The following is an 18,402-nucleotide window of genomic DNA, read 5'->3' as shown; positions in this document are numbered from 1 at the left end:
GAGAGCTGAAAACATTTTCTTCCATGAACACTGAATACAAGGCAATAGGATTTTGATGCAACTTTCAAATTTTGGGTTACTTTCATCTAAATGTACGCTGCGACATGAGTATTAAGACCATTGCAACAAATGAGTGCCATAATGCGTAGAAATAAATTTTGCTTCGCGTATACCCCACATTTTGCACACGATTAACCGTGTTGGAATAATGGCCATTTGTTATAGGGGGTAATTACTTTTTGGTTGATGTTTATACAGGGTGCACAACTTCTAAGTTTCCCCTAAAAATGAATCGAAAAATATTTGATACAAAGTGTTCCAAAATGATCAAAACAAATGAGTACTGGCACATGTCACAGACTTTTCAGGATAACTTAAATACATCAAATTTATTATGGACACAGTTTCTGTGAAATGAGTGCTAATATAAAATGCATCGGTTGATTATTTTTAACAAACATGATGTTATAAAATTTTGCTTTCAATTCTTTTATTTGCTTTTATGTTTAACTTATACAATATAATCAACATTTCGTTTTAATTAACATTTTAAACCGCACCACCCCCCCCCCCCTAAAAAAACACGCACAAACAAGATCCACTAAAACAGCGTTGTCATTAATATCACTTAGATTGCCGACTTGGCCATTGTGGAGTTGATGCCAGGGATGATGACGATTGTCTATGTGATTGCTGTGAAGAAGGTTATTGGACATCAACTTGCAGCACACGTAAGGGAAATAAATATTTATTATTGTTTAACTAGATTTCCGAAGGGACACAAGCCCAATGTGCTTGCATCCTCGAGCAGGAATTCGCGGTAAATGAGCAGGAATTGGAGGGGAACGGTAAGGATTTCACCCGACATTTGAGAAGCTAATAGAGGGAGTACGGTGACTGAAAAGATCAGATGTGAACATCTATCAACATGATCAATTGTTTTATGCTTAAATGTAATAGCCAGAGTATGCATAGTGGGCAAGTGGACTGCGGCGAAGTCTACTATCTGTATAGTATAGCCAAAAATATATAGTACATGTATAGCCAAAAATGTATGTTTGGCTAAAAAATTGTAAAAACATTAATCGCTTTTCATTTGAATTTTTGGCTAATAAGAAAGGAAATCATACATCTAATCTAAATATTAATATAAAGGTCATGATCACTTTGAATATTAAGATAAAACATAATCGCTGGGCTTCAACAACCCCTACCCTCGAACTTTGATCGACCACCCTACTCCCGGGTAAGGTTGTATAACCAAATGTTTTCTCGCCAAAATGAACGCAAAGGGTGAACCTACGATTAGCTCAAGTCATATGACTGCTTATTTGAGCATTTTAGCGGACGGTATAGGACACGCGACACGGGACATACGAGCCTGACGAAACTATAAGGCTGACAGCACGTTCAACATAGACACATTCAGTTAAAATTTTAAAACAACATACTTACAATGGGGTACAACATTTTTAGGATAATATTTTGCTTTAGCAACACATAACACAATTAGAATTTGTTGTGAAGATTTCAAGATTTACGTGTTAATTCAATGGCGACGTCAAAATGGCGATTTAGTGCAACAGGGAATTTCCCCCTTCTTGGACGAATGTTAACGAACTTCATTTCACGTGTATGTTTTTTCAAATCATTTTGGTCGCTTGTCTTTTTAATTTCAGCGTGTGTAGACAATACATCTAACTGTGGTACTGGAAACATCTATCCTGATAGTCGATACTGTATCTTTAATACTGTCGTACAAACATGCCCAGTCATGTGTGGGGAGTGCGGTAAGTGTGAATGAAAGTGAATGTAAATATATAAAAACTAAATATTTATTTCTATCAAGTATGTCCATAATGGGTAATTAAGCTAAGGTTAGTTATATATCAAAACGTTTTGGGCGTTTTCCCCATCCCGAGCACATGGGGCGGAAATGACAGCCCTTACTAGTATATCAAATGTAGCAACTGACCACTACCTTATAGGTATACCATCAATATGTTGAATAACCAGTAATTTATTGCATAGCTTTATAATCAAAATGAAAACATTCTGCTGTATGCTACTCATCTACACAGGATACAAGTAATATTTTCTTTATCTTTTTTTTTTTCTTTTCTTTTACCACACAGCTACTTGGGAATGTTGTGAGTATAGTATCAAATAAAAATTAAGCTATTCCATTTGAAAATCATACACCCCTTTGCAAGCAGAACTTTAGTCACCAGCTTCTTTTGTTATGCATAGTCGCGCTAAAAGTTGATCGATACATGTTGAAATCAGCACAATAATTCAGAGATACACCTTTTTGCTATGAAATTTATTTTCTCGGTCAAATATAAAGCAATATTTTTTCCTTCAGAAATGTCAGTTAAAAATATAGTGGTTGGATATACATTAAAAAAATTCCTGGTGTTAAAATTAGGCATACAATGTCTTTTAGTGTAAGATTTTCGATTTTTTTTATAGGCCTTAACTTCGGCAGCGAGCTTTTTTCGGAATTCATTTTTTAGCGTTTCAAACTAATATAGCTTGCTAAAGAAAGATATTTCCCACCATCCGTAAGGCACATCGTGTGGGTCTATGTATCATATTTTAGTCAGAATATCCGTTTTGATTTCACCTTTTTTCACTTGCGACTGCCAAAATATCCAACTCAGTACTTCATTTCTAATATAACTAGCAGAACTAATCGATATTTCTATTGTGGCTTGCAAAATCATCCATCCATGGGTATATTCGCGAGCTGATTTTGACAAAAGAGTCGGAATTGAAAAATGGTGCAATCAAAACCGAAATTCTGACAAAACTATGATATATACGTCGTATAGCTCACGGTGATGTGCGTTAGAAAGTTGGGAAAAATCCTTCATTAGCGAACTATATTCCTTTGAAAAGCTAAAAGGTTGATTCAAACAAAGCTCGCATGCCAAGTTAAATCCTATATATCCCAAATTGTAACATTTTCGCAGTATTCAGCTCGAATTTACCATTAACAATGCGCCCACAATTCCACCCGAATCAACCATATCATTTCTCTATGGGAATTGGGATGGCAGTATCATTATTTATAGAGGGGTATAATGGAGCAGATGAAGCTGCTATTTCAGAAATGCATGCATCAAAACAAGCTTGGACATGCCACATTCTATTTTTATACCTTACCAATGTACATTACGTAAATCGTAGAGGACGTTGTGGGAAGTGAACATAGACTTTAGGATTTTGTACAGGTCAAGACCTAAGTTGAAGACAGCCAGAAATAGGATGCAGGGTAGTGGGCACCCTTGTAACACACCAATACCAGGCCTTGCCGTCTAGATTTTTAAAGCGAGTGGTTAATCACTCACTAGCATGATGCTAGGCGAGTGGTCGAATTTTCACAAATACCACTTATTTAGGTATAATCAAGTAGAGTTTCGGTCTTAAAACGGTATTATGGATCTATTTTGAAATGCGCGAAGCGCGCAAAAAGTTGTAACTTTCTCCACTTGGAGGGGCCACAGAATCGCTGAAATGCTGAATTGATTGATTCGGTGGCTGATTTTGGAAGATTCGCAGCGAGTGATATTTATTGCCTATGGCGAGTGGAAAATCGCTCACTAGAAATCGAGTTTGGGCGAGCGGTGGCGCCGGAGAGCGATCGCTCGCCTCAAACGTCAAGACCTGAATACTGCAGTGTGCCGATAAAGGCTAACATTTATCTACTTGTTATTATTTTAGTTATTTTCATTTTTCCCCTTCATGCAGGAAACTGAAACTCGGGATGATTTCGTTTCGGACTGGATCTGCATTGTTCTCGTATATAGTATTCTCTATTATAGATAAAGGAAATTTATTTTTACTATAAATCTTACTTTTATAATTATAATTTTTTATGTATTGTATCATTTTGCTATCTAATGTAATAATAACAAATAATAATAATAATAATAATAATAATAATAATAATAATAATAATAATAATAATAATAATAATAATAATAACAATAATAATAATAATAATAATAATAACAATAACAATAACAATAATAATAATAATAATAATAATAATAATAATATTAATAATAATAATAAAAGTTATAATACAAATCAGCATTTACATAGCGCATAGTAGATCACAGATCTATAATTATAATCAGAGCATATATTGTTAACATATAACATAGACCAGCTATAAAAGCACGATATCAGTCTTTGGTAAATTGCAAAAATATGAACCAATTATTATCCTAAAAATGCAGATATATAATTTTGTTAAGGGACTTTCAGAGATTGGTCAAGACCACAAAAATCTGTAACATTTCCTGAAGTCGCATAAAAAGTTGATTAATCTTATATAGAAATATCTACAAAATATTTGAAACGGTTTACGCAGGAGCGTAGCAAAGTCATCGGGCCTATAGACAAGGAGCGGTGATAGGCTCTTTTAACATCTCCGTTATCATCCCCAACCCTAACCCATGCTTTTGCTCGGGCCCTGACCCTCGGGGTCCCTGAACTTCGTCCACTGCTCTGTTTGCTACGCCCTGGGCTTACGTCCGTCTTTTATGCCCGGGCATTAAGAATTTAGATTGGTCTCTCTTGACAAGAATATGCAGTGTCAGCAGTGAGGAGTATTATAGTTACTAGAGGGGGCAGCGTGGCACACTGGTTAAGGTCTTTACCTTTGGTGCAAGAGGTCCGGGTTCAATTCCCCGCAGGACCATATCCGCTCTCCCCGTGGCTTATCTGGTAATGGCGGGGCAGATGACCCATGATAAAAGACCTCGTTACAGTTGGTTCCGATCAGGGTAATCAGCCCGATTGTTGGCTACACTTGCCTGTCCTGTAAAAATTCCCTGACCAGCTATCTACGACGAGCCACTTTACCAGGTCACTTGTGCCTGGCCGAAGTTTCCTCAGCGTTATCTCCTAGATTTCAGCTGTTAATGCCTAGATATGCTTTACATATAAAAAGCAAAAACCATGCTCAAACTCAAGTCTAAAAAGTTTTAACACTTACTGGTTTAATTCTAAACCTTTTTATTTACATTTACCACCACAACAAAATCAATAACACGCCATCACCTCAAACCGGCAAGCACACCACAAATGCCAGTCTTGAGGAACGATTTTAACGTAACGGGCAGTGACTGCCTGGGGCATGGGTACATCTACAGTACTCGATGCATCCGTGTTGCAATCGTAAATCTGGAAAAAATATTAAGATATAATTTATTATCATATTATAATATTCGTCACGATTCCCGCATATTGTGGAACCACACATTAGATCGATATTAGCTGTCCTAGTCTTATACAAATATACAGGGGCGTAGCCAGCTTTCTTGGTCAGGGGGGGCAAAATAAAAAAATTTGGGCAAAGACAAAAAAATTGTAGTTGCATCATACAATACACAGAGACTGTATGTCTTCGAGCTTCCCGAAAAGGGCCTTATTGGGATGATGTGCGCGCGTAGCGCGAAAAAAATGGCATTTTACACTATTTTCGCCCATTATCCGGCTAAAAAAGAGCTTTATTGTTACAATGTGCGCGCGTAGCGCGGACAAATTGTGTATTTTAAACTATTTTGGCCCTGAATTTTGCTAGAAAAGGGCTCCTTGCCCTTTTCTTTTCCTTTGCCCTCCTGATTTTCTCTTTCATTTTTTTTTTTTTTTTCTTTTTCTTTCATTTTTTTGTTTGGCTCTCTGCCATGATGCGACCATGCTACAAGAAACGGGTAATTACACTACATTAAAGGGCATATCTATTGCAAAAAAAAGTTTAACTCCATTCGAAGAGAATAATTATTACATTACAAGTTGACACTCGTTGCAATTTTTTTATTCGTATTTCTCATGAAAAAAGAGAAATAGTGTTGGTAAAATGCGGGCTCGTACGGGTCCTTCCTCCGTTCGAAGCGAAATTGATTTTCAAGGCAGCGGGCTGAATGACGTAAGTAAATAAAGAGGGCACTATAGGGGAGAGTGGCGTAATCCCGAACACCTTTTCATTTAAGCCTATTACTACACATTAAAACAACGTAAGATAGAATAAACCATACCAATATCAAGAGTGGGTAATACCTTAATTATAAGCACGTTCTCATTAACTAAACCTTAATTAATTAGTTAGAAGATGTGATGAAACAAAGAAAATGGCGTCGTTCGGGATTACCCCGCGATCTGAGGGTAATCTCGAACGGTATTGGAAAGCTCATTGAAGAATCAATTTGCAATAACCAAATCTGGAATAATCCAATGGCGTTACTGTGCCGTTTAGACGATTATCTATTCAAAGCCATTCTACTGTGATACCCCCTACAATGTACAATGTATGCACAATGTATGAAGTTGAAGTTGATGACCGGCATTTCGCAATCTCTCCAATGTCCATCAAATGAAGACCTGAGCGCAAGAAGACCGTAAGTCCACTTGGCCCCTCGACATGTATACACTTAAGCTGCGTATAGTTTGGTAATGTTTTATACATGTTCAGGGGCCAAAACAAATCTTTCACAACCTTTCATGATGTTTTCACCCTGGAACATGTATTAAACATGATAAAACCCTAAGAAACTATACGTAACTTTAGTGTATACATGTTGAGGGACCAAGTGGACTTACATTCTTCTTGCACTCAGGTCTTCAAATGACGTAAACTAAAACTCACCACAGGAGGATCTCCTCTTTGTTTGTATACAAAACGGGTCCATAACTCGCTTTCATATTTCTTCCATTCTATGATAACTTTTGAAATCCAGTAATTTGTGTCATAGGCACTTCCTTGCATCTTAATTCCTGTGAGTAATACAATGAGCGTGAGATCTACCGCTACCCAGGGTTCTGTAGGATAATTCACACTGGTATGCCAAGCGAAAGGACCGTTAAGTCTAGCCCATTTGCCGGTCATATCCAGCATGGTGGATTCGGTGACTAACCAGAAACTTGAGGCTGTGATTTGGCTGTCCAAAATAGAGCCATCTTCCATGCCGAGGGCAGATGGTTGACTACAAGCTGTAGATAGTCAAGAAAGCAACCGAGATTTTCGTTATTACCCCTCGATTCCAGCCCAAACAACAATTTACTTTATAACTTTTGATAAATTAAAAATATTATATATTTAAAAGTACTGGAATATTAATATTTTACACGCTTTTTAAAAATTAGTTTAATAGCATTATTAACTTTGGCACCATTTCTAGGGTGATGGGGTTCAAATTCAGAATTAACGAAATTAAGATGATTGCCAGTCTCACGCACCCAAATTTGCCGATGACAGCTTAAATAAGAACTCTAGAAGTCAAGAACTCTAGACGGCATTAGAAAGTTTCCGCAAACTGTACCTGATATAGATGTACAGCCTAGTACCTCAAATTTCATAGCACATCGCCCACAGCATCGATGAGGAGTAATACGTAGATATTGTGTAGTAACAGATATCGGTAACGAAATGGTTACTTCTGTCACTGACACATTGTTGGCGTCCGCAATAAACTGAAATGAAAAAAAAAATCATTTTGCGCCTCTATGATCCACGTTCATTTTGTCATTTAAGTTTGTTTATTTAATATAAGAAATAAGTTTGCTATAAATACAAGACAACAGATATCGCATACTGACGTATCACAGGTAACTATAAACCGGTCGATTTGTATTACAATGACTATGAACCAAAGGGCGACGTTATCGATCTTATGGCGGTGCAACGCCATTTTTGTCATTGTCGCTTCCAGCGCTTGGCGAATCGCGTAAGACACTTCACGGTTATAATAGGGACGGTTTATCCGGTGTTCATCAGTATGCAAAAATCACGTCGAATTGTATTAAAATGTAAATATTACCAAGGTAACACCATCGGCCAAATAGATGAAATCCAAAGCATTTACGTCTGTCCCTGTTTCAAATATGACTTGTTCCACGCAATAGTCTACTCCTCCTCGATTGCTTCCTTGACTTATAATTCCAGTAATAATAACAAAAGTATAAAAATCAACCATAATCCACGGAGAACTTGGTGTCGCTGTGGCTTCGGCCCAAAAATATTCCCCATTAAGACGTGCCCTTGCAGGAGTAAATTCAACATCTACATTGGTAGATATCGTTGTAAAGCTAGACTCGGTTATTTGACTATCGGTGATTTTGCCACTCTCCATACCAAATGCAGCAATATTACATGGACCTGAAAGTTTTGAAAACGTGAACATTGAGATGTTGATGAGTCTAATGTACGAGCCACGAAGGAGGGGGAGCATTAGACCTCAACCGGAGTGCATTTTGTCCTCAACCAACCGGGGTAGACATCGTAAAAATGCTACCGATTTTAACCAAAAATGTCTCAAATTGTTCCTCTCGCAAAACCATTTAAATTTAAAGAAGTTTGCAGCCTCTAGGATGTTTTGTTACATAGGTTATGTAGCAAAATATGTCAGGGTCAATAGAGCTCTTCTGGGGATTGACCTCTCATCCCGTTACTTAGGTAACGAAACATTTAAGATGGCAAACGGTTCTATATTTTGATATTGTTTTTAAAAGGGAACAATTTGAGACGTCTTTGGTTTAAATCAGAGCATGTTTATGATGTTGACCCCTGTGAAGGTAAAAAAAACATTGACATTTGACCCTTTTGCTTGTAACTCAAGAACCATACGTCACAAACTATACTTTTTCTGAATCCTTATGACCAGAGGAATACTCTGGTTTAAAACAGGATTCGAGCAAGAAATCCAGTCGATATTTCTGAAGTTGCCGTTGCAGTTGAAGTAAATTTTCAAACTTCATTTCGCACACTCTCTATTGCGGAGCACGTGTAGCCGAGTGGATAAGGCGCCCGACTCATAATACATAGGTTGTGAGTTCGAGCCCCGCTCGTGCCAACGTGTTGTGTCCTTGGGCAAGGCACTTTATCCTCATTGCCTACTTGGGGGATGTGGTTGGGTTGGATTGGATGTTTGTATAGTTGTTTGTTTCAATGTTGCAATATTGGCGCTGATTAAGCTGCTGCCTGCAAATTGCATTGTGTCTGTTTAGGTGTGTTTAATGTACAATTCTAGCAATTTGACCTGCGGGTCACGATTAGAGTTTGAAATAAAACCTTCCTTCCTTGCCATTATGGTCATAATGGTTATTATTTTCATGGTTATCATAATTATCATTATCATAAACTTCTCACCTGGAGCAAAGTTGACACTTATCCGAAATCCCAACTGGGTTTTGTCGTAGTCTGACTTAAACTCAATGTACATGAATCTATACGAAGACACGATCCTTGGTGGTATAAACACACCGCAATATCTGGCAAGCAGAGGCCATGAAGCATCGGGTCCTGCCCAAATTGTTATCGTATCGTAGTCTCTACTACAGTCGCCTTCTGTCGTCCCATCACATTCAATGTAGAAATCTAGAATATCGAGAACTACCACGCTTGACACCGTAGCGCGAATTGAGATTTTACACAGCAGATTGACAGGGTAGAAGCTTGGAAACATTGGTGACGAAATTGTTCCTTGTGTCTCTATAAGGGACTGGTCACAAGCTGATTAAAGTGAAAAATATGTCAGCGTTACTCTTCGAATTAATGTTGTAAAAAAATTAATGTTGTTTATAAATTGTTTAAAGGCCCATTCAGTAATTTACTCATCCGGACGATCGTAAAAATCATCAAAATTCAGATTTTGGTACCTTTGTCATTGCCATAGATGTGCTAACATAGCCTGCCAGCGGTTCAGCCGAAAGCCGTGTATTTAATACAAAATAAAAGCATTTACATGAATCTGTAATTTATATACTGACAGTATATAAATGAGCTACATGTATTTGAATGAGACTTCAACTTCGTCAATATTGCTGTTGCTTCATTTTTTTTTTTTTTTTAATTTCAAAAATACCAAATGACAATTTGAATAACTTATCCTTCACTTTTAAGCAATCTATAAAGAATTTTAATTTTTTTACACTTGGGCTGGTATCTTTGAATGGGACTTTAAAAGCAGGTGCAATGGGAAGCTGTTAGGGGTAGTCACGGTCGTTGTACTGATGAACCCTGTGCCATTTGTAGGCAGCAAATGTGGTTCCGACATATTGTAATGACGGCGGAATAAATGTAAAGCGCTTTGAGGCTGTTTACGGCATAAGGCGCTATATAAATATCTACATTTAGTTAAAAGTGAATGAAGTCATTTAAATTGTCATTTGGTATTTTGAAATGAAATATTTGGCAAAAACGAAGAAAACAGCAGTATCGACGAAGTTGAAGCCCCAATTAAATACATGTAGCAAATTTATATATTGTCAGTATATAAATTACAGATTCATATGTAAATGCCTTATTTTGTCTTAAATACACGCCTTTCGGCTGGTCCACTAGCAGGCTATGGTAGCACATCTATGACAATGACAAAAGTACCAAAATCTGAATTTTGATGATTTTTATGAATGTCCGGATGAGCAAATCACAGAATGGGCCTTTAACCAAAATGATTTTAAGTAACGGACTGTACCAGAACATTAAACAAAAATCTTATTCGTCGCTTTGCATAAATTACATCAATATATTGTGTTACCTTACCCGTTGGCGCAGACCCTGTGTAAGCATCCGCAGCGATGACCGTTTTTGTGGGAAAACCTTGAAAATAACAACACAAAGAGAAACATTTTCAGCAAAATCAATGGTATCGTTTACTTCAACTTTTGAATGCGTGTAAATTTTGACATTCTGAATCAATACTCTTAAATAGAATGGTACATCATAATAGAAAATTGGGATTGTTCCTTAATGGAACAATTTCGTCGTAACATAATTATGCAAGATTTTAGACTTTTTCCTTGAAAATGAAATAAACCTTCCTTTTACAAAACCCGAAGTCCTGTACTATACTTTACTTTTTTGTGTGTGAAATAGCCCATTTTAATTCATTCATACATACGTGGAACACAAGGAGCAGTTGTCACAAAACGAGTGCTACCCCCAACGGTTGTTGTAGGAGACTGACGGACACCGTCAGTAATAAGAGGCTGAGTTGAGATAAGAGAAGTACCTTGCGAGACAGAAATCAGGAAAAAATACTGGAATAAAAATTTTGGTGGACGGATTTTTTTATGTTAATCGTGTTACAAAATAATTCTGCAGTATATTGCCATCGAGTTTCTCTTTAAAGATTTTTATCAGTGACATACCTTATGCCCAATCGTAATTGCCATATACTGAGGAATACCCGCATAACTCGTCTCTATAATAACTCATGAAGCGCCTAGGCGATTTGCGATTCGGCACTATGCGGTTTTATCATGACGATATACATGTACAACTGCAAATGTGAATATTTTGTGTGCGTAAGATAATGTTTCAGAAATCGTATAGCGCGTACATAACAAAGTTTTCTGTTGCTGCTGAGGTCCATTTGCCCAAGTATAGATGCATCGACTTTAACTCACCATTGTATTAATTAACTTACTTGATGCAGTAAAACTGATGGCCGCTTCAAATCCTCTACGAGCTATAATATAATCTGACTTAAACACCACAAGCATATTTATTCCAGTAGATACAACAGTTCTTAACATTAATCTGCCGCAGTATTTGCCGAGCAAAGGCGCAGAGCTGTCAGACCCGTCATACACGCTCAACGTATCCCAGTCTCTTCCACACGCACCAATAAGACCTCCGTCCTTTTCAATAGCAAAATCCAGTATGTCCAATACGACGGTGTTTCCTGCTGGTGCTTGTATAAGAGTTTGACATACCAAATTAAGTGGGTACTTGTCGGGATACAAGGAGAGCTGAATACCCCGGATGTCTCGATGAAGGAACTGCTGCAATCTTTAAACAAGAAAATACAATAATTAATAACTCAATTAAAACGCAAACCTGTGTTAAATTAAGTATTCGGTGCCGATCTGCCCATCTCTAGTACTTAAAAAAAGATTTATAGTGCGCTAGATGTTGATCCACAAGACTCACTTTGCAGGTTGTCCCTGACTACTAGAGTCCCATATCATTCCATAAACTATTACACAACAACCCATGGCCTTTGGAACTAAGAAGCATACGCGTAACAGCGAAACAATTAGCAGTAAGCTCCTTTTTCAGACGAATTTCGAGCCATTTTTCCACGGGGCGTGCAAACCACCGGTTCGAACCCATAACCTCTCGGACCATTGTCGAACTCCTTATCGATTGAGCTAACTTGATTTCCTAAGTAACCAATATTGTTAAAAACAGATTCTACAATATGTGTCTTGGTTAACAAATAAGCTTCACGTGTCATACATAAGGGACAGTTTATACAAACCTGGTATTCGTCAATGTGCGAAAATTTAAACGTTAAACATTATTCAAAGCCTTTGGTATTTATATACAGCGGTGTGAAATTATATTGAATTCCGTTATTGGTTTGTGGTCAATTGTGTTCATGCTATCTTTCCAAAATCGGTTTTGCAACGTCTGTGAAATTTTTGAAGGAAAATTAGCCGGATATTTTACACATTAGTCAATCAGCCTGAACAACATTCTTGTGCAAAGATTTGCTTCCTTTTTGCATGTTCACTGAACACTGATACTACCAGGATACACCTAATCTAATCAGCATTTTGTACAATTTGTATCACTTTCCATCTCTTTAAGGGTATCTATGTCTATATCTTACCAAGTGGTGGTGGTCCGGTATAGTCTCCAGGAGTGATAATAGGCTTGTCTGGCGCGGGTATTGTTGGGTCGTCGGTGACATCTGTGTGTATAATAAGAGGAAAATAAATAATCATTAATGGCAACAAGGAAAATGTCCGAATAAAGGAACATCGGGATTCGGGAGTTTCCTAATATATTGCAACAATACAGCACCTAGGACAAGATTAGATACTGCTTTATGCAAGAATCAGTGAATTACATGTATTATGTTGTCTTGAACTATGCATAGGGACGAATCAGATATGCACATGTTTATTCTGTGTTATCATGAGTGAGCTATAAATGGCGGCATACTGGTTTAAGTTGCAGGTGCGATCTGGTCATTTTTCTCGTTTAAAAAATATGTTTGAGACGTGATTTCCACAACTACTTTATAATTAATAATATTGCACATACTAGTACTACAAAATTAAAATTATCCTTTCAAATATTCTTTCACATTCTGCTCCGTTGGCGATACTTCAATTCGCTGTAGAAGTGATAAATCGGATTAACTACCATAGCAATAGATGAAAAAAATGTTTGGCTATATCGCCCTGCACTGCAACGTTCACGCGGTACCTATGCATTGAACCATATCATATTGATTTTTCGCACCTGTAAGATTAGTATCTTTGAAAAGAGCGGCATTGTATTCAATCTATGATTACAGACACGCACAGGTGATGAGTGCAACCTGCTTGTAGTGCAGGGCGAAATAGTAATCAAATTGTGTTCATCTATTGCTATGGTAGTTTATAATCCGATTTATTACGCCACTTCTATAACGAATAATGAAAGTTGTCTTACCTGGGGTAAAAGTGATTGATATCTCATATCCTCTTCTCGATATTGAAAAATCTGTTCTAAACACTATATATAGATATAGTCCTGATGATTCGAATCTTGTTGGGATTAAGTTGCCGCAATATGAACCAATTAATGTAGCCAAATTATCAGCGCCATCGTATACGCTAAACGTGTCGTAGTCTCGTGTACAGACTCCAATTCGTTTTCCATCAACTTCAATGGCAAAATCAAGAATGAGTAAAACGACTACATTTCCAGCGGGTGCTTGAACCCGGGTCCTACATGTTGTAAGATGCGTGTACCTTGACGGATAGTAGGGCGATGTAAATACTCCTGGGGTTTCGGTGAATGTCTTGTCGCATGCTACATGAATATTACAAGTACAAAAAGAGATCATGTCAACTCAATCGAAGGAACTCCATTTTTCGTTCTATGCTGCAACATTATGACTTATTTTAAGCTTGTGGATAGAATACAGTGACCATGGCTGAAAACTTGCTTTTAATGCTTTATTTAATACTTTATTATGTTCATATCACCATTTTAAAGTTAAAATAATTTTGATGAAAGATGGTATTCCATCTGAAAAATTCCGAGTTGTAAGTTATTCTTCAATCATAAATTCAACCAACACAATGAACTTTTATAAACGTATATTTAATATCCATATTAATTTTTGAATTTCCATTGCCCGGTTTTCACTGTTAATCATCTCCCAGCCTTCCCTATACCCCATCTCACGGACAGATTCCCGCACACAATCAAGACATGTCTATTATACGTACCTGCCGGTGGAATCCCAATGTAATCTGCTGGGTCCAGTCCTGATTTGTCTGTAATCGCCTCAATTGGATCATACGTAGTTACTGTCGAAAAATACAAGTATCCTGTCACGCACATTATGTGATGTTATGTTTTCTGTTTGTGTATTTTAATATTAACAACTCCGCATTAGATGGACATCACATTAATCTAACATTATGTCGCGACTGTTAATGTTTTATTTTAATTTTTACATTCGTATACACAAACAATCCATATTTCGAAACATTTTTATTAAAAACAAATGAATACATACATTTGAGCCACCGAAAACACATACCTACATTTCAAATTCATTTTTATTTTATTGTATACGCACATTCAGACATTAAACAGCAATACCGTAAAACCTCGTCTACGCGCATATAGAGTGTTTTTGATGAAAGCTAAATTAACACGAAACAACTGTAAATATGCCAATACAATAGATTGGTCCATTAGTCTTTACAATAGTACCTGTTTGTATATGCATGTGTCGGTAATCTACTTGCTCAAACTCCATAATTTTATAATTTTGTCGATGGATGGCGCCTGGATTAATTTAGGTTTTACGGTATTTAACTATTATCTTGGCCGTGATATCAATGTATAGCATTAGAACAGAACTAGCATAGGTATGATTAAAAGGTATGCCATCCATAAACAAAATTGGCGTGATAGAACGTAGCAATGAAAATAAATTAGGAAATACATATCAAGGTAATTTCTTGATGACTGTATGCGCAATATATTATATAACCCCCGCCCAGGTGTGTGATGTGGGTCCGTAAGATTTTTATATCCAATACTAAAACGCTTGTGTTTACGCCCAAATGACTTAAGCAAATCGTAGATCCATGCTCATTTTTACAGTGATACGAGTTTAACCCACCACTCCATTATGTCGCGCTCACGTTATGACGTCATCGCGACGTTACGTGGGCTGTGTGTGTGTACTTATTTTTTATGACACTGATTAGAAGGAGGTACATTTTTACATTTCATTTGCGCAGAGAACATGAGAATACAATATCTATTTTTTTTTCTAAGGTCTATTATGGGCCAAGCTACGCGTTTCACACTGCAACTGTATATAATCTGATTCGAAAAGTTAACTTGTGTTTGAGGGTTGTAACTACAGATCTATATTAAAGGAATCTGCTGTAAATGAAAATATCATTGGAAAGAGCAAATTCTAAACATCTAAATCAAAAAGCATTGTTGTAATTGCTCACAGCAAACCCAAGTTATAATCATTTGAATAAAACTACCCATTTTTGTAGCTTCGTACTGTTGCACTTGCTAAGGCACATTTTAACATACTGTGACACATGATTGAAAATGTACATTGAACCTTACCAAGCTGGTAAAACTATTTTTTCCCAGATTATCATAATTTCGGGCAATAATTTATTTGTATCAATTTATATCAAACAGTGCAATATTTTTTTAATATAATCATAATGAATTATTTTGCAATGATGTTTGCACGAGAACTGCATGCACCCCATTGAGTCATTTCATTTCTAAAGAGAAATGCACCAAAAACGTATTAGTCCGAGAGGCGCGAGATGTCCAATATTTACGGTTGGCTTACTTGTTCTTAGAAGTTTATTTGTATTGTTTATTGAATATTAATTAAAAGCACAAGTTGTCATTCAGCAGTAAATCCAGTTAACGCTTTATTGATTCGGTGAAATAGAAATTGATGAAAATTAATCAGCTATGTGCAGCTGATGAGCAAATGAGCTATGAGCAAATACAACAATTCTGGGTGTTTTTTTTTTAATCTTAACATTAAAAATCTGCTCTTTACAGTGGATTTACAGTGGATTTTAAATGGAATAGTCCAATAGAAGCCATTAGCGTAACAGTAACAATTTTTGATTGCACTTCTATTGACTTTGACACCGTAACAATAAAAATGTACAGTATTCAATATTATAATTATAATTCAGGTATACAAAGAGGATCGTATAACGAGCACGTTAAATATTCACTTCTTTCGTGTCAACATTCGAAATCGAAAATAAAATAACACATGTGAGGGTCCAACCACAAACCAGCCGTAAAGTCGGCCCGGTCAATTTTGTTTTATTTCGTGTTTAGAAAATATATATCAAGCTTTAAAATTGTATATCATTTTACTTCAAACGATATCCAGAAGTTGTGTTATGATTTGTTGAACGTTGCTCCTTCAACAAAATGGTACCTTATTTCTGTTCTACGTGTGTCTCTTTTTCCACATTACTGGTAATAAATATCAAACAGTCATAATTAGCGGTTATTTCAAATCATCCCCAAGTCAGGAATGTCCTCTCATTGTTAATTGTTGGTTATACATACCTAGACAAAATTCAATGCTTTGTAACCCACCACTTGAACAGGACTTAGCCAAAGCAAACAAAGACTAGAGCTATTTAAGAATTCTATAGACATAGGTAGAAGTTTATTATCCTCTTCAACAATAGGATTATTGATTGGTTTAAAAGGTGTTTGACTGGCACTAGCAAAATGAGATACATGTAGCATCAACTTGAGGAATACGACCTTCATGCACATTTTACACTGTAACTCAAAATAGAATTTGTCGACTTTACGGCTGGTTGGTGGTGGACGGTACCATTAAAATATGAATAACATCCAATTCCAAGCAGTACTTACGTTGTAGAGATCCATTATAACATCCTAAAAGTATGGATAATTTAGTGGTGTTCCAGTTTTTCCTTTGAAGAAGTTCTTTTGGATCATCTATAAACCACCAATTAAAATCCTTGATCCTGCAGACTTTCAACAGTAAAGGACACTCATGAATGCTACCTATCAGACCTTGGTCCTTTCCTTTGAATTGTGGGCTAGCTAATATTTTATCGCATTTACAACGTTGATGAGATGGTAGAGCCCATCGGAGTTTGTCACCCATTTGATGATCAGGTCGGCGGCTTATGAAGCAAATGTGAGGAGAAACTGAAAAAATTGCAACTGTTTGGGGATAAACAAAATTTTAGTTTAATGAACATTCAGTATAGTTTCCTGGTCCTCAAGGAAAACAGGTGAATAATTGTGCTTTCAACTGATTGAGTGTCCATGAAAACAAAAGCAACACGTTTTGACGAAAAGGGCAAAACGAGTGGTTTTAAAAAGTTACGTACTTTTTATTCCTCTTCAAAGAAGAATGGATCTTACCAAAACATAAAATAACGCCTCTTCAAGTTATTATTTTAATGATGTATATACAATAAGATAGACAATAATATAAGATAATTCATAGAAGAGATGTGAATGTAATATTTAAAAAAGGAACATTTTGGGACACCAGCTATCATGAAGTTATTGCAGATACGTATTTGCCATTCTTTTATCAAAATAACGCCCAATAACGTTGACTAGCGAACAACTATTACAGAAAATTAACTCAACTATACATCCACATCCACAATTCTGCCAGATTATAGTAATAACCTAACACAAAAAGAAAGTCCTCACTTATGTAACCCGTCATCAATCTATACCTGCTTATGTAATGAAAATTTGGTTGATACAAAAAATGCGCAGTGATTTATAGTGCGCTGCACACAGGTACAACGCCTAGACGTTGATCCACAAGCCTCAGCACACTTTACAGGTCGTCGTTTTATCTCGATTACTTCTCTCCACCCAGGTGTGTAAATGGGTACCGCCATATGTTAATGCTGGGAAGGTTTACAGGCCCATTCCATGTCAACTCCAGGGATGTGCACCGCAGCACCTCTTCAATTTTTTTCTTTTTCTGTGTGGTGGTAGATATTGATGACAAAGTAAAATCCTGAAAATTTGAGCTTCATACTCCATTTCGTTTTCCCGTGGCATCAATTTGAAATTTAGGGGGGTCAGCATAAAAAATGTGTCGCAACGCGAAAGACGATGTTTGGAGGTCCATAAATGTATAAAGGGAACCCTTTAAAACTGTGAAAAGTATGTATCCTGGGGTACTTTTTGGTGTAGAATTCAAATCTGCTATAAGAAAACTTGTAACTCCTTTACTTTAAAAGATATAGGGCCCTCAAAATGCAACTTCGTCCAACCAGGACCAACTTTGGGGGGGGTCAGAACTCCAAAAGTAAAAATAATTTTAGCGTCAATTTTTTTGCCAGTCAGAGCCC

The 18,402-nt window shown here is 36.7% G+C and overlaps 1 protein-coding gene across 1 annotated transcript; it reads right to left on the bottom strand.

The window, feature by feature from the left end:
* Nucleotides 1-5,034: 5,034 nt before the first annotated feature.
* LOC140170851 (neuropilin-2-like) lies at nucleotides 5,035-14,359 on the bottom strand. The gene is made up of 12 exons (XM_072194064.1): nucleotides 14,245-14,359; nucleotides 13,742-13,822; nucleotides 12,630-12,710; nucleotides 11,945-12,020; nucleotides 11,439-11,803; nucleotides 10,911-11,021; nucleotides 10,553-10,609; nucleotides 9,158-9,520; nucleotides 7,830-8,167; nucleotides 7,332-7,482; nucleotides 6,659-7,002; nucleotides 5,035-5,196 (listed from the first exon to the last, which is right to left on the bottom strand). Exons 1-12 carry the CDS (start codon nucleotides 14,357-14,359, stop codon nucleotides 5,056-5,058), a joined length of 2,223 nt encoding a protein of 740 aa, XP_072050165.1. The 3' UTR covers nucleotides 5,035-5,055.
* Between the last annotated feature and the right edge of the window lie 4,043 nt (nucleotides 14,360-18,402).

This window comes from Amphiura filiformis, chromosome 15 (genome assembly GCF_039555335.1).
Source record: "Amphiura filiformis chromosome 15, Afil_fr2py, whole genome shotgun sequence".
Taxonomy (NCBI): Eukaryota; Metazoa; Echinodermata; class Ophiuroidea; order Amphilepidida; family Amphiuridae; genus Amphiura; species Amphiura filiformis.
Note: the sequence above shows the minus strand (reverse complement) of the source record. Positions and strands in the feature narration are given on the sequence as shown.

Excerpts from the sequence above, each read along its gene's own strand:
- LOC140170851 (XM_072194064.1), bottom strand. The coding sequence starts at position 14,359 with ATGTGCGTGACAGGATACTTGTATTTTTCGACAGTAACTACGTATGAT. Across the intron at positions 7,483-7,829 it reads TGGCCGATGGTGTTACCTTG|TTTATTGCGGACGCCAACAA; the intron begins GTAATATTTACA and ends TTTTCATTTCAG. Across the intron at positions 5,197-6,658 it reads AAAGAGGAGATCCTCCTGTG|ATTTACGATTGCAACACGGA; the intron begins GTGAGTTTTAGT and ends TATTTTTTCCAG.